Here is a 21,176-nt window from a genome sequence, read left to right as displayed (position 1 = left end):
CCGCGTGTTTGCCGTGGCCAAACCTGCGACCATTTCCCCTTTCCCTCCCTTTTGGACGACGGAGGCTCCATTTGGTTTCGATGGCTTCGTTTTGGCAGGGCTGAGCATGCCCTTCCTGCCCAAGCTTGTTGGCCGCGTGAAGTGTCGCCAGCCTCCTTGGGCAGCGTGTTGGACATGAGCCCCTTTTCTGCCCCGCTCAGCTCTGGCAGCCTCGCCTCGGTCAGATGTCCTCCCTGACTTGACAGTTTCAAGGGACGTTTATGATTCAGAAGCGGCGTATCATGGCCGAAAATATAGGGCCATCGCAGATGATGTTCAGGAATACAGGGGCTTGCTCGGTTGCGCTGTAGAGAACCGTTGTGTCTTAGCAAACAGGAGTTGAAAGTATGCCAATACCTTGGATTGCTCTCACGAAGTGTCATGTTATCCCGCTTCAGCCCCTTGCAGGCTGCTTCGAAACAGTTTGCTTCTGACGAAGTCAGCCCAGAAGTTTTTGGCTCCAATGCATCGTTCTATTTCCGCTGCGTATCAATCGCCTCCAAGGTATACCTACGCGAAGTAACCGCCAGAAAGGATAGAAAAATAAAATAAAATGAAAAAGGTGTGGAGGCGTAACCCGAACTCGAACGCGGGTTGTTAGGGTAGATGGCTGATCTGGGTAAAGCTACCCGCGAGGGATTAGGGACTCTCAGGTATAGATTTGAGATAACCGCACGCGTCAACCACCCACCACTGCGCCATCCACGGGAATTGTGTGTTGCTTTCGGGGTCCAAAAAGTGAACCTATATCCCCAGGTAGCGCACTGTGCCGACTCGCCTTTCCGTCCCAAGTCGGCCGGGCCGAAATAAGGTTCCGGTTCCCGCCAGGAAGGAGACAGCAGCACTTCGCGAGATGGCCAAGAACAGCCAGCATGTATGTACTCCAGGCATTTCTTCACATCCCATCCATTAAAAATGACTCCCAGAACACCACTCCTAAACCGCTACCGCTGCCGCTGACGCTTACATGTTTAAATCCCCCTATTAAACTCCACCAACCCGTCCTCCCCGCCACGACCATGGAACTCCTCCTCCAAACTCTCAGCCCTGACGCGTTGCCGCTGCGGGAAGGCCGCCAGGGCCAGCGGCAGCGCGGCATAGCTGGTCAGCAGGATCAGGCCGAGGTTGACAGGCAGCGTGTAGCGCGGGTTGCGCCGCAGCCACTCGGTGCGCTGCAGGCGCACCAGCACCAGCGGCGGGATGACCATGATGGGCGAGCTGTTGAACACGCGGCTGGCCGCCGTCTCGACGACGGCCAGCGTGGCGGCCTTTTTGCTCTTGCCTAGGCTGGCGGGGGTGGCGGCGGCAGCGTCTTCGATCCCCTCGTCGGCCTCGCTCTGGGCGGGTTTCTCCGCGGATGGGACCGCGCCGGCAGCGCTGGTTTTTGACTTGGGCACAACGGGGAAGACGTCAATGCCCGTGCGCATCTCCTCGCCGCGCATGAGGAGGACGTTGAGGGCGCCTGCGCTGGCCACGGCGGCGAAGGGCACTAGGCGGCTGAGGATGAGGCGGGTGGATGGGGAGAGGCTCTTGAGGCGCGGGACGAGGCTGTTGAGACCGAGGGCTACGGAACACGAGGCGGTGACGGCGAGGAAGTAGGACTGGGCGATCTTGGACCAGGAGAGCGGGGAGGATTTGTTCGAGTTGGAGTAGTTGATGGCGACGTTGAGCGACTGGTTGGCAACCTGCCACGCTACTGTGCCGCGGTTCTGTTACGGAGCGTGTTAGCGGCGCGGGTATGTGACGGCAGGAGGGAACGGGGAAACGTACACCGAGCCCGGGAGTCAGCATCCCCACTGTCACGACCAAGTTGGACAGGACAAAGCAGGACATGCGGAAGGGCAGGAAGACGGGCTCCCCGGTGTCTGGGTGCAGCGTCGAGTCGACGATTTTCTTGGCCCTCCATAGCTCCGGCGTCATGTCTTTTATCTGGCCCGTCTTGTATGCGATCAGGGCATTCTTGGCCTGTTCGAGCCCGGCGCGGCCGACAAAGAGGGTCCTGGAGGAGGAATATCAGTATCATTCCTTGCCTAAGTGATCCCGCGGCGTTCTTTCTCCTCAATTGGTGCTGACGGCAACCTCCATGTCCGCGCTTGCACAGAACGGCGAGCCTAAGCGGGAGGGTACACACCGGGCGCATTTGCCCCCATTTCCATGCCCATTGAACGTTCTCACCTCGGATCGGTAATCCCAGCGGTGTGCCTGACACGCCCCCAGTATGTGCTGAGGTCATACTGTGACTCCGGGAGCGCCCGGCTGCCTGGTAGGGACGCAGACATGGCGGCGACTGTTTGGCGAGGTTGCTTTGGCGATCTGTCACAAACCGTGGACGGCGGGGGGGCGAGGATAAGAAAAAGAATAACAGCCCCCGGCCGCGGGTAACAGGCCCAAACAGAATGAGCGTGTGGTCGGCCAGCCCAGAGCACCGGCTCCAACCGTCTTCCGGTCGGCAACTGCACCACCCAATGTTGTGTCTCAAGCCGATGGGAAGCGGTGAAACGGTGGACGAGATAACGAGCGGCCCTGTAAAAATGGCTCCGACGTCGGTTGTGGCCCAGGGGTCCGATAACGTGCAGTTTGCGGTTTGCGGGGCAAACCGCCTCCCCTTGGCGGGATGGCAGGGGCGGACCGGGGCTGGCGGGTTGCCCCGCTTACAGGCGGATCTGCGCGACGAGATACTTGATACACGACATTCGGATATGCACGGATTCCTTACATTCCGTACGGGTATTTCGTAATCCCCGTACGCAGAAAAAGTCCCATCAACTTGTCCATAACCTTCACCCACGGCGGTGTCTCGGCGATTACCTTAGTTACCTAGGTACACAGGAACATCAAGGCTTCTCAGAGCGCCTATCTCAGCTCGCAGCTGAGATGCACATTCCAGGAAAAACCAGTCCCTCGCGGGTCATGTTAAGGGTTCTACATGCTTGAGGTACAAGGTACCTAAGTACAGGACGGCCCTCTGTTTAATGACCCAAATCGCAGAGCATCAATCCCGGGTGTGTTTGGGCGGCCCTGCTGTTGTACCCCCGGTAATTGAGCTCCAGGGGCAGTACCGTGGTTACCTCATCCGCCAACGCCGGTTACGCAGTGCCTACGGAATCCAGCCCGCAACGCCATCAGTGGACGGGGCATGCGGACCAAGCGCACTTGATCAAGGAATACACTCCAATCCGTACACTGGCGGTGCGGTGCTAATAGTAGCCTTGGTCGGTCCCCCTCCACGAGAAATGGCATTCAGCCAAGGGCTGCTGCGGCGGCTGCCCTTCTCCGAATCGACGACGCCGTTGCAGGCGCTGACCTATCTGCTGGGCATCTCGCTCTTCAGCATCTCGTTCCTCGTCTTCCTGAACAGTAGCGTCTCGTTCGTGATCACCGACCTCATTGGCATCAAGGATGGCGTGGGCGACATTGTGGGCACCCTCGGCTTCGTCGACGAGGTCGTCGCCCTTGTGGCCTGCCCGATCTGGGGCCTCGTCTCCGACCGCAGCGGCGTGCGCTTTGTCGCCGTGACTGGCTATGCCATCATTGGCCTGTCGCTGTTCCTCTTTGTCCAGGCCCGCAATGTCTATCCGCAGCTGCTGCTCGCCCGGATCTTCTTTGCCGTCGGCGCGACGGCTGCGTAAGTGCTTCCGCCGCAGGCGAGGCAGCCGAGTTGCACCCAAGTTTGCTGATGGATATCTTTGTTTGTCTACGTCTACAGCGCGACCATGGTGACTGCCATTCTCCCGTCACTGACCGATGAAACCGGCCCGGCAGCGGAGAATGGGCGGAAGCCACCGGCACCGAGTGGTGGGAGACAAAGCGTGACGCTCTCTGTCGACTCTGAGGCGACCATCACCCCGGAGCGCTTCCGAAGCACCACGGAGGGTGCGTCGTCTCCGGTCGGGGACGGACCCTCCCGGAACCCAGCCAACAACGGCAAGCCGTCTGCACTGGCCGGCTACGTCGGCCTCTTCACCGGCTGCGGCGCCCTGGTCGCGCTAGCCTTGTTTCTCCCCCTGCCTGCCCGCTTCGGCCGCATCGAAGGCGTGACGCTCGGTGACGCCGTGAAGTACAGCTTCTACGTTGTTGGCTCCGTCTCCTTTCTCGTCGCCATCTTCGTCTTCCTCGGACTGCGCGGCCTCAGGGGCGAGGAGGGCAAGGGATGGCGGATGCTGCTCGGCCTCCACTCATCAACGCCCTCCTCCGGCGCAGCGTCCCAGCCCTCACCAGCCGCACATCGAATCCTCCCCTACTGGCACCTCCTCCGCGCGTCGATCCGCCTCGGCCTCACCGACGCCGACATCGCCCTGGGCTACCTGGGCGGCTTCGTCGCGCGCGCCTCCACCGTCGCCATCTCGCTGTTCCTCCCGCTGTCCGTCAACGCCTTCTTCATCCGCAACGGCTTCTGCCGGGGCCAGCCCACCGACCCGTCCCCGGACCTCAAGCGCGAGTGCCGCCAGGCCTACGTGCTCGCCTCCGTCCTCACTGGCGTCGCGCAGCTGTCGGGCCTCCTCTGCGCGCCGCTGTTTGGCTACCTCTCCGCCCATGCCGCCCACAGGATCATCAACTGGCCCATCGTGGCGACCACGACGATCGGCCTGGCCGGCTACCTCGCCTTCCCGCGGCTGCCGAGCCCGGAGTTCCGCGACGAGCAGGGGCGCGGCGGCGGGCCGGCCGTGCTCGTGCTCGCCGCCCTGATGGGCGTCAGCCAGATCGGCGCCATCGTGTGCAGCCTGGGCGCGCTGGGCCGCGGCGTGCTGAAGGTCGATGCGGCGGGCGGCGGCGGCCGGTCCGCGCGGGTTGCCGAGGACCAGGAGACGCTGATCGAGGAGCGCGCGGACGGGGATGGGGACGGGGTGGTTGGGGGCGAGACGGCGCCGTTGCTGGGGGTCGCCGCGGCGGCGGCGGCGGCGGCGGTGCCCGAGGATGCGGTCTCGCGCGTCCGGCTGAAGGGGTCTGTTGCCGGCGTGTACTCGTGGTGCGGCGGCGCGGCGATATTGCTACTGACCAAGCTCGGCGGGTACTTGTTTGACTCGTGGTCGGCGGGGGCGCCGTTTTACATGATGGCTGCTTTCAATGCCGTGTTGTTGTTCGCAAGCCTCGGTATTGACCTTGGGCATTCGCTGAAGAGGCGGCGAGAGAGCTTGGTTTACTGATGACATGAGAGCATATGTAGGCTATTAATGTCGGGCTGGTGAAATTTGTACAGAACATACGTTGAATTTTGACGGCCAAACCTCGTTCTTCTCTGTCTTAGGCCACCGCCGGCCAGACACCTGGTACGATCTCTCGCCAAGGGCCATTTATCTGGCAGTCTGGCGGTTCGTGAGTTCCCCCTCGAGATGATACAATCATTGTCGCCTAACCAGATGTACACTACCTTAGGCACAAGTGAAACCATACCTCGGGTCATTAACGCGAACACAATCTCACTACGGGCATTACCCAGCACGTGGACCGCCAGTCGCATAGGGAACCAACGTAAAAGCCACCCGGTTCTACCAGTACAGAGATCCCAGAGAAGGCCACCACGGAGAAAGTCGCGCGGAATCCCACCCCTGTTTACCCCTTTCCCCTCCCTTAAGCAGCCCACCTTTTTCCGGAAAACACACAGAGACATAGACACACACATATGACCAGGTAAGAATCTCGGGAGATGTGGACCAGTTTCAGTCGAAGAAGAAAGGAAAGAAACTTCCGATGTTTTTTGAGAGAATCAAGTAATCCATGAACCCATGTTTTGCCTGTCATTGAGTCGGGGAAAGGGGTGTGGACAGCAAGGGTAGAGAGATGCCTCGCTGTTGTCCACGGCCAAATCACAGGTGCTATACTCCTTCCTTCCCTACCCCTTATCCCTTCATCTACCCTGTTGGCAGGCGCACGCTCGAGGGGCAAGCACCTGTGTCTAAGCCCCCGCAGCGCATGCCGATCTTTGGTGCGCGCGAGTATATTTAGGCTTTGGCGCTGCCCAGGCTGGGAAACGCATCCTGGTCGTTGGTATTGAGCGGCGGCTGGTTCTCCCCGCCACGGCCGCGGCCGCCGCGGAACTCGCCGCGCGGCCCGCCGCGGCCACGGCCACGGCCGGCATCACCACGGGCGCCACCGCGACCCCCACGGCCGCCCCGGGTGCGCTCGGGCTCGATGTAGCGGTTGTCGAGCTCGACGAACTGCTTGGTCTTGCGCTCACGCTCGCGCTTTGTCTTGCCCCCGGAGCCGGCGAACAGCTCCTCCTCGTCGTCCTTCTTGGTGAGGGGAGCGAAGTCCTTCCACTTGTCGTCCTTGACGCCCTCGTTGGGCTTGCGGACCTTCAGGGCCGCCTCGGCCTCGAGAGCCAGCTTCTTCTCAGCCAGCTGGGCGAGGTACTGGTCGTAGGTGAGGTGCTTCTCCTGGGGCTCCTCCTCCTTGGCCTCAGCCTCCGGGGCGGCCTCGCCCTCCTTCTGCTCGGTCTGAGCGATCTCCTCGGCTGCTTGCTCGTCCTTCAGCTCAGCCTTACCCTCGTTGGCACCCCACGACTGGGCGGCCTGCTTCTCGGAGTTGCTGCTACAGGGGACGTTAACAGGTGGGAGGACAAAAAAGCGCGATCGTCGTCAAACTTACTGAGGAGCACTCCTGGTCGGGTGACGATCGCCGCCCTCTTCGCGTCTGCCGCCGCGGCCTGGAATACGAGGGTCAGCTGAGAGACACGCAACTGCCCAAGCGAGAGCGAGAACCACTTACCACGGAAGCCACCACGGCGTCCGCCGCGAGGGGCCTCATCCGTTGGCTTGCCACGGTTGGACTCGCGCCCAGCGTTGCGGTCACGGAAGGCTACGACGATTGTCAGCGGAAAAAAAAAAAAGAAGGCACCAGCGGTGGCCCGCAGAGCCCCGGGGGTCACGCACCAGCCTCGTTGCCGCCCACGGCAGCGCCGCCCCTACGGTTGCCGCCAGAGGCCGGGGCCTTGGTGGGGGCAAGACCGTCGGTGTTGCGCTTGGCGGTATGGGTCGATGTCTTCTCGACCGCCTTCACGGGGATGGTGGGGATCTCGTCACCCTCATCGTTGCCTGCTCGGCTGCCACATTAGTATCGGAGATCTTTTCGTTGCAGCGCCGGATCGTCTCTGGGCAGTTTGGCGGGGAAGTGAAGACCAACCGAGCTCGGCGAAGATGGCGAACGTGTTCTGCGAGCGATCCGGCGGGTCAGTTTGATCTCAGTTGGCAGTCGACGTCAAAAACCATCCCGAATCACCGCGCGCCCGTGATTTCGCAGCCGGCAAATTGCGCGGCGATACGGGGTGGTGAATTGCGACAAGGGTCATCAGGAACAGCCAGCAGCAGCAGTAAAAGAGAAGAAACACACCTTCGTCGGGACAGCCATCGTGTCGCTGTGGTTTATCGCCTTTCAAGGCGTAGTCTGCTGAGAGCAACCACAAAGCTCCGGATGGAGACAGACTGCAGGGGAAAAATCGGTGGGCAGAAGCGGGCACCTAGCGGAAGCCCTGGTCCAGTGCGCCTGTTTGTTTCCGTCGGCGGTCCACGGCGGAATTTTCTTGCCTTCCCTCGCCTGGGGTTCGTGACGGGACAACAGCATAAGAATTTAGAGATTTTGGCCCAGCCTGGGCCAATTCACCTGCCTTTGGGCGGAGCTGCACGGATCACTTTCTGCCCCACCACCACCTTACCCAGGGACCCTTCCCGCGCGGTTTGCTGTGCCTACCATTGAGAGCCGACGTTTTTCCCTTTTTTGAAAATTCAGTGCGCGGGGTCGTTTTTGTTAGGGCTTCGACTCGCCTTTGTTGCATTGGAGCCGGTGGCAATCTCTGCAAGCAATCCCACAACAAGAAACGAGTGACCATTGAGCCCTGCCGCTATTGTGCGCGATCGGAACCTCCCATTGTCCAATTGAAAAAGGGATGCCTTCTTACAGGGTGGATGCATCTACATTTCGAGACTGCCGTCAACGTCTATGTAAACAGAGCGCCGCAGCCGGCCCCTGAGCTGCCCAGCAACCCTACCCCTGAAGATTCGGCAGAGGGCGTGTCGGGATACACAAGCTCGACGTGCAGCCCTTGGAAGTCGGATTAATTGCAGCTGTTTTGAACCGCTCTTGATCGACGACGTTTGCGTTGTTTTTGTCCCGGCTTATTGACCTCTCACTTCCTCACATGTCTTCCTTATGTAGCAGAAAAAGAAGGAAGCTGGCACAGAAGCTCTACTGAGCTGTCAAATAGACGGCCTAGCTACCTCCCACGTCCGCGACGCGTACCGCAAGCAAACGGAAACCTTCTGCGCTACATGACTGTGAGCTTCCCTTGCGAGCTTCTCGCAGCCTGGTCTTCTGATGAAACCGCCAGAGAAACCGCCTATGTCCTCGCCAACTTGTCCCAGACATTTCAGGACCGTCATTTTCCACAGATCACGTCACAAGTCATGATATAGCCCAGAGAAACAACTGCCATAGAACATCAAGAAGGGCTCGTCGAGTTGCAGGAATTTGAATACCCCAATCAACAAGGGCGACACGGCCAGCCCAACCCGGCACCGAGTGACTCGAGAATAGTCCGTACCGCGGACTCGACCAGCTTTTTTTAACCCTTTCAGACCTTCCCTTTCCCATGACAAGACAACGTACCATCAGCAAGGGGACTCCGGAGTCGTCAGTGTAGGGGATCGCAGGAAGCCGCGTCGACTGTTCGCTGGCCGCGAAGACCGTCGGGATGGCGGAGCGTGGTCACCACGGTCGTCATTCGTCCAGGTCGCTGTCAAAGCTGTCCTCCGTCTTGCGAGCCCTCGGCTCCTCAACGATCGGTTTCCCCCATGGCACATCCTCGAAGAGCAAAACTTTTGTTGGCCGCGCAAACGCCGAGCAAGATATACACGATGCCAGATCAAAACATGCCGCCTCCATCATCGGGTATTTTGTTGCTTTTTTGTTTCCCCCCAGAATCCGGAATCCGCCAGTGTCCCACTGAAATGAAAAGTGAGGCTGGTGCACAACAGCGACGACTTGTGGAGCTCGATGTCGCTTTTCCCCTCCTTTTCGCAAAACTCCTCTTGCTGCCCGATGCGAAATGCTTCCCGGGTATCTCACAAAGCACTTTTGAACCGTTTTTTTCCAAAGTATTGCCGAATAGGAGCTGGCAGAACCCATGCAATCATTGCCAGCCATTTTTCTTATCCCTGGGGTTCGACTCTTCCGGTCCGGGGTACTGACTCTTGTGGCCCCTCCCTGGGGGCGCAATTCGGCATCGCGGAATGATCCCTGGGCGCTGATGGATGCACATCCATGGTTCCCGGACGGCTTTGCCCGGAACAAGTGCTGGCGGCCACAGCTGGCCAGCACAGGTCGTGCCTCAACCCTTCCGCCAGACTACCGGGCCAGGTTTACCGCATGTTGCTGGTGTCGAAGGAGAACTGGGTGGGAAAAGCCATGCTTGCGCTCAAGCCAAATGGGTCGAAATCGTAGTTGTTGTCCAGCAATTGTGTCATGGATGGGTACGCGGGATGCTGAGAATGGGCGACGTTGTCGATTGGCGACTGCCCAGCGATCGGTTGCCCGCCAGGCGGCCCTGTCGTAACCGGCGATGAGAGCGACATCGGCTGCGGTTCGCCGGCATAGGTTGGCCCGGGATAAGGTCCTGGTCCGCTTGGAGTATCCGGCGCATCGCCCGGGTCATCCATCATATCAGCCGCAGCATCGTATTCCTGCTCTGTATCGATGCATTAGAATCTCGGACGACAGAGATCTAGGAAAGTGGCGAGGGAAGGAGACATAGGGACGGGCAAACTTGCCGAGCTGCTCGATGTGATTCTGGAAGGAGGGCGTCGGGTAGAACGATGGAGTGCTCCCAGGGGCGCTTCCTCGGACGTGATCCGGCCGCTGTTGGAGGCCCGGTGCCTGCATTGGCCGAGGGCCCGGAAGGCCCTGGATAGGAGCCAGGGGAGCCGGAGCGGCCTTCACCGCGGTCACAGGAGGCATCGCCGGCCGAACCGAGGCATTCATATGGTCAGACGCAGCGGGAGACGCACCAGGCTGTGAGCCAAAGGACGTCGTCCCGGTCGGCGAGGCCGAGTGAGAAGAAGGAGTTTGGCGGTTCCTGGGCGACAGAGCCGACGGTTGGGGGTGGATCGGAGGTGGTAACGGAGATGCAGGGATCCCGGGCTCGAGTTTCGGCGCGATGCCCGAGTTCGACCTGCGCGCGTGGTGTCTATTGAGGATGGCCCGCTGAATCGGGGGCGGCTGCACCAGAGTCTGGGGAACATGCGTGGGACCCAGATTCGGACTGCCCGTCTTCGCTCGCAGCTCAGCCTGCACATCGATGCCTAGGACAGGGCGGTCGTTAGCGACTTGGAAGGGGGATGATGGCGAAAAGAGCAAACCCGCGCCCGCCGTCCCCCTCCCCCCTTTCTAAAGGCAAGACGAGTTGCCCCTGATTGCGCCGGTTGCCTGGCACCATACCTTTCTCTAAAAGAATGCGCTCCAGAAGCGAGTTCTTGTATCGAAGCATCAAGCACTCATCGGCGGCATGGCGATGAGCAGCCTGAAGGTTGGCCAGGTTCTGCTCGTGAGTCCGGATGGCCTCCTCGAGCTGCTTAATGTACTCGGTGCGGCGCTCACGGAATGCTGCCTGGGCCTGGCGATTCCTTTGCTTTCTCTCCTCGGATGTCGCATAGATCTGCCGGCCGCATTAGCAAATGGCGCCCAGGCGGCAGCTCGGGCGCATGAGCGGTAGGGATGAACATGAGATGAGACGGAGAGCAGCGGGCATGCGCGAGGACCCTTGATGCTGGTGGCCAGGGGCTTGCGTGCGAAAAGCTCAACATACCGGCTTGCGACCCCCTTTTCGCTTCGGTTGTTGATTTTCCGACTGTTGCGGCGGAGGTGCGGGGGCGGCGTCCCCTTCCGGGCTGGAATCCATCGATTCTTCGCTATCTTCTTTGGTGGGATCCTTCTTGTCGACAGACATCTTATCGGACATAGTCTTATCCTGGGTTGTGTGACTTCCCGACCCAAAGACTTCTAACTCCGACACCAAACAGCGTTTAAGGTTGACCCAGCGGCTGGCTATCACGCCGTGGCACCCGGACTGTCACCAGCGGGCGACTGACTGCCCTGAATGCGGGGCCGCAGTAGCGACGCAGCGCGAACAAGTCGTCGCGCTGCAACCACCCGATCCCAGGTCCCGGCGACCCGCAACAATGGCAGGAGGCTTTGCCTGCGGTCGCCCACAAACACCACCCCAGAAACTATCCGACACGCGTGCCGGCCCGGGGGATTGCTTGATCTCGGAGACCCGGGGCAGAGCACCAATCAATGCGTCAGTGCGTCATCAGGGGAAGGGTTTGCGCGTGGTGCGGGATCCGGCAGGCTGGGACCGGCGATAAGGTAGCGTTTGGAGGATCGAAGGCGGTTCCCCGGATTCCGTGTGTCAAAACCCGATTGTCGAGCGGTGGCTCCCGTACACTAGGCCCCGAGAGATAAGCTGAAGGTCAATGACAGGCTTGGTATTCCGTATGTGTCAAACGAAGAGAAAATTGGAGGGTTTTATGTAATGTGAATGCCGAGCGAGGTGGGAGGGGTCCCGCAGACCGCCGCTAGCACGCCGGGGTCTGCGCTGCTTGGGACAAATAGCGCTGGTGCAGCCACCTCCGCCCCCCTGGCTCGGCCTCTGGACTGAACCAGGGGTAGACGTTAAAGAGGTCCCGCCAAGACTAATTTCGGCCAATTGTCGGCAATGTTTTTACAACGTTTTTACGCAACCCCGATCGCCAAGGCGTTTACACTATCGCTAAGCGATTAGTTCGCTAAGGGTACAGAGGGCGGCGCTAACCCCCCGTTGGTTAGGGTTTAGGTTAAGGTTAGGATATGGATTAAGGCTATAATACGGGTTAACTTCGTTTTCTTTTTTTTTTGATTTGGTTGAGGTTTCGCGAAGTTGTTGCTACGAGTCTTTACGATTCTTCGTTGTTGATATTGCTCGAAGTCGTCGCGGCCCCGCTCACCCCGTGGCGATTGTAAATACTTGTAAGCGGCAGTCTCCGAAACTAGTCTTGGCGGGACCTCTTTAACGACGACCGAACCAGGTCACCTGGCCTTCTTCTCACCAACCAGTCTAGACCCTCGTTCACACAATTGGCGCATTTCCAGCGCCCTCCCCCCTCCTCTTCCCCCCCCGCACTGGCTGCTCCTCCGTGAACGGGACGGTTCCAGCTTCGAACTGTTGAGCCAGGTATAAAAGCCCGGGGCCTCTTCCGCTGTTGGCGGTTTAGCTTCAATAGCAGCTTTCGAACCCGCCCGGGTTCACGTCCGACTTCCGACTTCGCAGCAGCTTTCGGCACCCACTTGGTCACAGCTGCTCCATCAGCCGACGGCCCACTTCTTCCACGCCCGCCGGCGACAGGTGACCTGGGCCTGTGCCCGCTTGAGTGAGCGACAAATGCCACTTCTGTCGACCTGCAGCTTCGAAGATCGAGTCGATATTCATTTCCTTTGCCGAAGCTCTCATTCGGAGCCACAGACTCCTGTACAAAAAAAAAAAAAACCTTCATTCGCCGCTCTCCCAACAGCCGACTCTGGCCGAACACCGCGCAGACCTAACTCACGTGCAGTTAAAGGTTGTGTGGATCGTGTTGCCGCATGTAGCAATCCGGGCTCAAAACAGCGAAAGTGCATTCTTGTTGCGCCGAGGTGGGTTAGTCGATCTCCGGAGTGAGTCTCCTCGTTTCTTGTTTCTGCTCGTGGGGAGCTTCGCGCCGCGCCTCGCATGGTCCTATGCATGGCTTGCTGAGGGCAGATGGCTGCATGCAAGCTCGGAAGCGATGGAAGTGAAGGGACAGGGCTGCTCTTTCCGACTTAGGAGCCTGTGGACTTCACTGCCTGGAGCGGTTGGCCAATTGGGGGCTAGGTGGCTTTCTTGCGGCGCGCTCTCCTTCATGAGCAGTCTCCTTCCTACCTAGGTGAGCAAAGGTGCCCGTCGAGCGACGTTGATGGAATGGAGTTGTCAACAGTCAACACCATAGCCCGAGCTGCTTCCTGCCCAACCGTCCTAATGCAATGCAGCATGGCTCCGTGAGGGGGCTAACAGAGACCCCATGCTGGGATTAACTATCTCGCCTGCGTAAGAGCGTGCGCTCATTCGGCCCCTGGGGTTGCGTTGGATTGCAACAATCGCAATGGCCCTTCGCCAGCAGGGGGTTCTCGTCCATTGGTCCATCGCGCCCACGCACGCTGCAGCCGCCTGATAGAGGATCATACCATGCCATATTCCAGGAAATCCCCCGCACACGCTGGAGTTGAAAATCCGTCGACCTCCCCGCTCGTCATTTTTTTGTGACTTTAACCCTCGGCGCTCCGTAAGACCGAACACTGCTTTTTTGTAGAGACGCTACGCTTACCACCGTAGAGAGAGGGCTCCGTGCGCGAAGGACTAACATGACTGACTCGACTCCGGCAGCCAAGGACACGGCAGCTCCGCCAACATCGCCGCCTCCTGCGACTCAGGCAGCCACGGACACGGCAGCTCCGCCAGCATCGCCGCCTCCTGCGACTGCGGGTGGGTCGACCGCGGCGGACGCTCCTGGGTCGCCCGCGGCAGACGCCCCCGCCCCGGCGCCGGCGCCGGCGCCGGCCGGCACTGGGCATCTGGAAGCTGACGTGAGTTGCGGCGGGCCCGCCTCTTTTCTCATCGACAGACACAGGCTCAGACGCTAAGCTCCTTATCGTAGCCAAACTTGCTGGACGAGGAGCCCAATAATGACGCCGACTCTTCCATCAGCGCTGTGAGGAAGCCCCAGCCACCCCCCTGATCAAAGGCCTGTCGCTCACATGTCACATCCCAGCTTGGCGCCAGCTACACCACGTCGGTGATGTCCAGCATCTACAAGTTCCGAGAGGAAAATGGCCGCACGTATCATGCCTACAAAGCAGATGGTGAGCACCATGCCGCTCGGCCGCGGAGACAGTTCTGACTGACACGGCCACTACAAAGAGTCGACGTACTTCATGCCAAATGACGAGGTAAGGCAGGGCTCTGCTGATTTGAAGAGTTTCGTCTCCTGACACGCAACTCGCAGCGAGAGACGGAGCGTCTAGGTAAGACGGCAGAGTGGACGGCTTGCCCCTCGGCCCCGAATCTGACAGACGACCAGACCTCCAGCACCACCTCAGCATCCGGATGCTAGACAACCGCCTGTACGTTTGTCCGGCGGGGAAAGACAAGCCGCTGAAGCGGGTTCTCGACTGCGGCACAGGAACGGGCATCTGGGCGATCGATTTTGGTACGTTTCCAACATCGAGCTGGAGTAGCGGCCTGATGCTGACATTTCGCAGCCGAGGAGCACCCCGACACCGCCGTACGTCCTCTTCCGTACCGCTTGCATGGGATTGCAGGCCAGTGCTGACTCCGCCAGGTTGTCGGTGTCGATCTGAGCCCCATCCAGCCCAATTTGTGAGCCTTCTCTGCCTTTACGTTACTTCTTATACTGACAGGAACCTCAGCGTTCCCCCCAACGTCGAGTTCTTTGTTGACGACCTCGAGGAGACGTGGACCTACCACACCAAGTTCGATTTTATCTATGCGCGCTTCCTTACCGGCTCCATTAGGAATTGGGCCAAGTTGGCACGCCAGGCCTTCGAGTGAGGTCTCCTTTCCTCTGTTGGATATTGTCACGTCTGTCCTGACCTCAAATCTGGCAAGGAACCTCAACCCCGGAGGCTACTTCGAGGTGTGCGACCCTCTCAGCCCCATCAAGTCCGACGACGGGACGCTCAAAGAGGACTCGGCAGTCCTCAAGTGGAACAACCTGCTGCTCGAGGGGTCCAGGAAGCTTGGGGCCAGCTTGGACTCTGCACTGCAATACGAGCAGCACCTGATCGACGCCGGATTCCAAAACGTTACAAAAGTCGAGTACAAATGGTAAGGCGTCGGCGATCTATTACTCGTGAATTTGCTTCGGGTTGCGAAATTTCCCTTCAAGACGAGATTCTCCCCTTGTGACTAACCCAGTTCACAGGCCCATCAACGGGTGGCCGAGCGACGCCAAGTACAAAGAAGTCGGCGAATGGAACTTGGTCAACATGACCCAGGCCCTGCAGGCCCTGAGCCTGATGCTCTTCACCAATGTCCTGGGCTGGAGTGTTGTCGAGGTCGAAACCTTGCTGGCCCAGGTTCGCAAGGACTTGAAGAATCGCGCGACGCATGCGTACTGGCCCATGTAAGATTCCCGCCCCGGCAAAGGATAGTTCCGACTTGCGCTCACAGTCACGCTTCGCAGCTACGTTGTGTATGGGCAGAAACCCGAGTAACAACTCGACTCAACCGCCAGCGCCTGCTGGCGGACGTTGCTCCCGACCTGCAACTTGATGGTTTTTGGCTTGCATATCACTTCGCTACGCTCCCTCTTTCCGTTTCAAGACTAAGAAGAGCGTTGGATCGAGTTCCTCTTCTTCGTTCCTTAACATATACATTGATCACACAATATCTACACAATATACACGTAACTGTGCTTAGCAGAAGATGGATGGCGGGACCGCAGAGGCGAGTGCTCCAATTCATCGCTGACCATCAACTTCCCCTTGGGAGTGTCTCACCCCTCCCACCGACATCTTGCTTGGTTCCCCCACCCTACCTTCACAAGGATGGATGAGGGGGCTCAAGTTTGAGTGGAGACCGCGGCGCCGTTCCCGCGGCCGGGGAGGTTCTGCTTGCAGCTGTGCCCCTGCTGCGCATTGCGTGTTCGCTCTCAGGTGACCGCCGAAATTTTTGAAGTCCTGGCATATCCCCCCATGCCTTGGCAAGACAACGTTCGAGACATGCCCCGCTTTTTGTCCGCACCTGGGCGTCTGGGCAAAACAGAGCTGAACAGTAATTCAACCAAGCTCTCAAGGTTGGCGAGACACCAGTTGATGATGATCAACCTCTCTTGAAAGCCAAAACAGGCGAGTGTCTGGAGAGAAGCAAGAAAGAACTGGTCTGGTAAGTCATGTCCCTCCCATCCCCCCTCCTCCTCCCCCTCCTCTCCCCCCGGTCTCCTTGCAGGCCACATTGAGAGCGATTCCTGAACGAATACGTACACAGTACGCGGAGGTCATGCAGTAGCAGGGATGACCTGACAGCCGGTTGGCTGAAGAGGAGTTATCCCAGGGTTGACGTGGCCCAGGGCTCACGATTTCGTCGTGGATGTCCGTTCAAGACGGAGCGCACTCTTCCTGTTTCAATGGCACTACAGTTCAATGCTTGTTTGTTTGTTAGTTCGGTTCTTCGCCCCACTTTTTAACAGGGGCCTGTAGCCGACCAAACTCGGCCTTTTTACCCACCTGTTCTTCATCACTCTCCAGAATCCAAGTTCGACTAAAGCACGCTTGATATAGATGAAGCAGTGTATTGAATGCCATTTTCCTACCTGACTAACTAGTCAGACACCGAAGGAAGCTGTATTGTAGGTAGAGGCGATAGTGCCCTCAGACTTCCTGTTGTGGTTGGTCTATTTTATGCCAAGACGGCTAGGTAGGTACCTGTGATTTAGAGCCCCTGTAGGATCTACTATAAGTACCACGCTAACGAACAAACAAGGGGTCGACTGTAGTGAGTGTATTCCGTAGTGCAAAAGAGCTGAATGGAACCATTCCCCGCACTGGGCCGGCCACGCGCTGATGGCTAAAGAGGTCCCGCCAAGACTAATTTCGGCCAATTGTCGGCAATGTTTTTATAGCGTCAGTACCCCGCCAAGATCGCCAAGGGGTTTGCACTATCGCCATGGGTTAGCTATGGGTTAGTTCGCCGGGGGTGCGGGGGGCGGCGCCAGCCCCCCGCTAGTTAGGGTGAGGGTTATAGTTAGGGTGAGGGTCAAGGTTAGGGTGAGGGTTAACTTCGTTTTCTTTTTTTTCGATTTAGTTGAGGTTTCGTAAAGTTGTTGCAACGAGTCTTTACGATTGTTCGTTGTTGATGTTGCTCGAAGTCGTCGAGGCCCCGTCGCGGCCCTGCTCACCCCGTGGCGATTGTAAATACTTGTAAGCGGCAGTCTCCGAAATTAGTCTTGGCGGGACCTCTTTAGCTATAACCAAGGAGAGGCAGAAGGATCGGGTCGCGCTCATCGCTAATCAACGCTCGGTTGCCCGAGACGGGGGCTTCGCCCGGCCATTGCCGCCTGTTTGGTCCCCCACTTGGTCCCCTCCCCAGCACCCGCCGATCCCGGCTGATGGCTAAAGAGGTCCCGCTAAGACTAATTTCGGCCAATTGTCGGCAATGTTTTTACAACGTTTTTACGTAACCCCGATCGCCAAGGCGTTTTCGCTATCGCTAAGGGGTTTGCACTATCGCCACGGGTTAGCTACGGGTTAGTTCGCCGGGGGTACGGGGGGCGGCGCCAGCCCCCCACTAGTTAGGGTAAGGGTTATAGTTAGGGTGAGGGTCAAGGTTAGGGTGAGGGTTAACTTCGTTTTCTTTTTTTTCGATTTGGTTGAGGTTTCGTAAAGTTGTTGCAACGAGTCTTTGCGATTGTTCGTTGTTGATGTTGCTCGAAGTCGTTGCGGCCCCGTCGTGGCCCCGCTCACCCCATGGCGATTGTAAATACTTGTAAGCGGCAGTCTCCGAAATTAGTCTTGGCGGGACCTCTTTAGCCATAACCCTCTCCTTCACACCTGAGGCTGAGGAGCGTGTGAGACAAAACAGTTGGGGGGCAACGAATCATCGTCGAGAATTGCCCTCGAGACACACCCATCGTTCAGGCTTGTCTCACCTGGAGAGGGGACGAGTGCAGTTGCCCGACCTCGTCACTCTCTGGACTGGTCAGTGATCGTTCAGCGAGACTTCTGGTCCGAAACCGCGGAGGCACCTTCGGCTCAAGCCGCGCGGTACTGCATCTCCGGGTGCTGCATCTCCGAGGACTTGAGCATTTTTCCATTTTTTGGAGTGGAAGGATTCACCATCGAGCAGCCACCGCGACAGAAATGCGGCGTTTTGACAGTGATGGGCACTGATGGAATGGGATGCCCTGCGAAGTTTTCGGCGACAACGCCCCCCGTGTTCCTCGAGGATCATGCTGTTCTTCGCGGCTGCGCCCGCCCGTTCATGCATTGCAGCAAGCCACAATTGCAAGCCCGAGGAAGATGCTCAGGTTACACGACCGACAGAGACACACAACAAACGGTTACACAAGCCCCAACGTCGCCTTCACCCTGTCTTTTCTGGAATCCTTCTAGTGTAGCGCCTCCCTAACCTCCATGCTGATTGCTGATGACGGGCGGGCGGCGTCGTTCAACATTCATCGAAAACGTGACTTGCAAGCCGCGATGATGTGCATGCACACCTCTGCGAACAACCAGAACTAAAGTGTTTTCTTTTTGCTTTTGCTGTTGTTCGTCCCTGCGAAGGCATGTGGTCCGTTTGAGTGCGTCAATGACCTGCAGCCTTCTTCGGCCGAAGGAGTTACTGGACACTTCGGTCGAGGGACTGGTTGCATTTACTGCTGGCTGAGGCTGGAGTTGGGGTTCAAGTTGTGGCTGACCTTTCCTGTCACTGAAGGATCGGGTATCACCGCCGGGAAACATTTACTCCAGGAAGTCTCAAACTCGTCCGTGGTTGAGCAGCGCGGAACGAGCAAAAACTGCCATGTTTTCTTAACTCTTTCTCTTTTTTCTCTTTTTCTTTTTTATTACAAGTTTTAGATCTTGTAAGCCTTGGCTCTGCGATAGTGATAATGAACGTTGTACACTACCTGGTACTACAGTAATAGTACAGAGTAGATTGTGCTAGAAAACTGTCTTGTTTCTTCCAGGTTGCAAATTGTAATCGAGATCAGTTTGGCACTCCATGCCCCCAAGCGCGCTCTGGTTCTCAACCGCGTGTGGACTATTCCGTGTTCCGTACGCACTATATGAATACACCGAGGGCTGCCAGTTGGATGGCAATTGACAAACAGACGCTCCGTGTTATTTCCGCTTTGCACGCTTTGCGGTCTTCCAGTCGTACTGTACGGGTGGTTAGTCACACTGTTCCTGGACACTGTACGAAACTACCACAGACGTCACAAAACGTTTGTTTACTTTTGATGCGCTGCCGACGAATCAAACAATCACCCCACTCTCCCACGACCACGCAGCCCATGTTCGCGCTCTTGCACTCCAACACGACCCTGCGGATCCCTCAAGCTGCCTCGGAGTTCCAAACACCGGTAATCGCAGACATCGACAGTTTTGCTCGCCGCGAGTGCTGATTACCATGGCACGCCGCTCCGCGCGTCTGGCGAGCCTGTCCAAGGTTAGCAATCGGCCTCGTCCCGAGTAAACAATCGAGGCAGACCACAGCCGCCGCTATCGCCGTCACCAATCACGCATGCGCTGACAAGTTTTGTCCAACTTGCAGGCAGCCAAACAGGCCACGGAGGCGCCTACCTTACCCTCCGTCTCCGAGCACGACGACAACCACCCCCCTGCCGATGTGCCCGTTGAGAACACAACCAGCAATGACGGCGATCCCGCCGCCTCTTCTCCCGCCCAGGCGCCCAAGACGCCCAGCACTTCATCGCCTATCAAGCCGCCCATGTCGGAGATGCATCCCAGCAAAGTCCACCCTACCATGGCGCCTCCTTCCACAGGCCTGCGCCTCGGGTTCACCGACATCAAGCCCGCGCCCATTCGCGACGATAACCTCCCCGGCTCCATCCAGGCGACACCTTCACGGATCACAGTGCCGTCGTCCCCATTTTCATACCGCGTCGTGCGCCAGATTCCCACCGCCGACCTGGGCCTGGGCCCCGAGGCTCAGCGCATGATGGAAGAGCTGCGCGACGAGGCAGCCAAGATCAAAGCGGATTTGTTGGCGAAACGCGAAGCCGAGCGGCAGCAGGAAGAGAGCGTGGGCGTCCGCAAGATCGCCAAGGCAAAGGGGAAGGTTGGCCGGTTTAGTGCCGCGCACATGGCCGAGTTTAAGAAGATGGACTCGATCGAGAACCACCCTTCCGCTTTCAGGTATCAGCCGAACCGCATCATGCCGCTCAAGGCAGGCGTTAAGCGGAGCCAGTCCAACGCAAACCTCGATGAGCCGGAGACAGTCCGCTCCAAGCACCCTACCCCGGCATCTACCGCGGCCCCGGCCCCGGCCAACACGAACCCGCCAGTCGACAGTAACGAGCCCGTGGCAACCACCAAGCGCGCCCGGCAGCGCCTTGAAGAAGACGCGTCTAGCAGGCGCCCTGTCTCGCGTGACGGAAGCTCGATCCCGGCACCCAACTCGACCGGACTGGGCATTCCTCGCTCCAAGTCGAACCTCGCGTCTCTTATGACGCCGACCAAGGCCTCTCTGGCCCGGACTGCAAGCGTGAAGACAGCGTCCAAGGGTTGGATGGTTAGGTCGCCGTCAAAAGCCACACCTAAGGGGATTCCTCGATCTGCCACAACAAGCCACGTGGCCAGCCTCGCCAAGGAGAAAGAGCCGGTGGAATCTGTCAAGAGCCCCGTGAGCCGGCTTGATAGGGTCAAAGCGATGCTTCGTGGGGCTAAGACGAACGGATCCAAGGCCAAGAGCACTCTTCCGTTGCCTTCGGCCCTCGTTTCGAAGACGCCGGGTCCTGCTCGCCCGCAGAGGGACGCTCTCCCTGCTCCAATGACCACGCCTGGCCGTAAGCTTTCCAAGCACGTCACCTTCACGCCCGAGACGCAGCACGTTGCGCTGGCTCAGAACTCGCCGTCCCCTGTCAAGCCCAGCATCCTTCATACCAAGGTTGCTAGGCAGCCGCTGGCGGAGGTACACTACCCGTCCCTGGACGGCGTGATGGCGGAGCAGCCGGGTGAAGATGGCGTGGCGTATCCCGACCTTTCAGCGCGGCGCCCCCTGCCAGAGCCCCCGGCGAAGGCGTCCAAGGCCGGCGCTGCCGAGCCGTCAGTTCCCGGCGATTTCACCTTCCGCAGCGACCGCACGATCAGCTTCGGCAGCGCCACCACCAAGTCGTTCGGCTCGTCGCCCGGGCAGGCCAGCGTGCGGGTGGTCCGCCCGTCGATCCTCCCGACCGAGCACATGCCGGGCAGCTTCCCGAGCTCGGCGTCCGGCTCGAGCGTCAACAACAACAATAACAACAGCAGCAGCAGCAACAAGGAGAACGAGGCGCCGCTGCCGCGGACCGTCTTCCTGGCGCTGCCGCACGGCATGTCCAGCAAGAAGCGCCACCGCCCCGTCC

The 21,176-nt window shown here is 58.8% G+C and overlaps 5 protein-coding genes across 5 annotated transcripts; 2 read left to right on the top strand and 3 right to left on the bottom strand.

Moving 5' to 3' along the window:
• Positions 1-471: 471 nt before the first annotated feature.
• Positions 472-2,581, bottom strand: THITE_2118999 (uncharacterized protein). Its single transcript, XM_003655311.1, has 3 exons — positions 2,215-2,581; positions 1,810-2,038; positions 472-1,748 (listed from the first exon to the last, which is right to left on the bottom strand). Exons 1-3 carry the CDS (start codon positions 2,316-2,318, stop codon positions 1,011-1,013), a joined length of 1,071 nt encoding a protein of 356 aa, XP_003655359.1. The 5' UTR covers positions 2,319-2,581; the 3' UTR covers positions 472-1,010.
• A 691-nt stretch (positions 2,582-3,272) lies between these two features.
• Positions 3,273-5,183, top strand: THITE_2052927 (uncharacterized protein; the record flags this gene model as incomplete). Its single annotated transcript, XM_003655310.1, has 2 exons — positions 3,273-3,664; positions 3,746-5,183. The coding sequence occupies 2 exons, from the start codon at positions 3,273-3,275 to the stop codon at positions 5,181-5,183; spliced, it is 1,830 nt and encodes a 609-aa protein (XP_003655358.1).
• Positions 5,184-5,818: 635 nt separating this feature from the next.
• On the bottom strand, positions 5,819-7,727 carry THITE_2118995 (uncharacterized protein). Its single transcript, XM_003655309.1, has 6 exons — positions 7,366-7,727; positions 7,159-7,186; positions 6,909-7,070; positions 6,745-6,834; positions 6,625-6,682; positions 5,819-6,564 (listed from the first exon to the last, which is right to left on the bottom strand). The coding sequence occupies exons 1-6, from the start codon at positions 7,381-7,383 to the stop codon at positions 5,979-5,981; spliced, it is 942 nt and encodes a 313-aa protein (XP_003655357.1). The 5' UTR covers positions 7,384-7,727; the 3' UTR covers positions 5,819-5,978.
• A 373-nt stretch (positions 7,728-8,100) lies between these two features.
• On the bottom strand, positions 8,101-11,338 carry THITE_126971 (uncharacterized protein). The gene is made up of 4 exons (XM_003655308.1): positions 10,832-11,338; positions 10,465-10,681; positions 9,798-10,328; positions 8,101-9,715 (listed from the first exon to the last, which is right to left on the bottom strand). Exons 1-4 carry the CDS (start codon positions 10,982-10,984, stop codon positions 9,390-9,392), a joined length of 1,227 nt encoding a protein of 408 aa, XP_003655356.1. The 5' UTR covers positions 10,985-11,338; the 3' UTR covers positions 8,101-9,389.
• Positions 11,339-13,375: 2,037 nt separating this feature from the next.
• On the top strand, positions 13,376-15,567 carry THITE_108443 (uncharacterized protein). Its single transcript, XM_003655307.1, has 12 exons — positions 13,376-13,659; positions 13,731-13,784; positions 13,845-13,935; positions 13,994-14,022; positions 14,079-14,097; positions 14,154-14,282; positions 14,335-14,357; positions 14,415-14,452; positions 14,503-14,640; positions 14,702-14,920; positions 15,018-15,218; positions 15,279-15,567. The coding sequence occupies exons 1-12, from the start codon at positions 13,438-13,440 to the stop codon at positions 15,307-15,309; spliced, it is 1,194 nt and encodes a 397-aa protein (XP_003655355.1). The 5' UTR covers positions 13,376-13,437; the 3' UTR covers positions 15,310-15,567.
• Positions 15,568-21,176: the final 5,609 nt, after the last annotated feature.

This window comes from Thermothielavioides terrestris, chromosome 4 (genome assembly GCF_000226115.1).
Source record: "Thermothielavioides terrestris NRRL 8126 chromosome 4, complete sequence".
NCBI classification, from domain to species: domain Eukaryota; kingdom Fungi; phylum Ascomycota; class Sordariomycetes; order Sordariales; family Chaetomiaceae; genus Thermothielavioides; species Thermothielavioides terrestris.
This window is presented reverse-complemented; position numbering and strand designations above follow the sequence as displayed.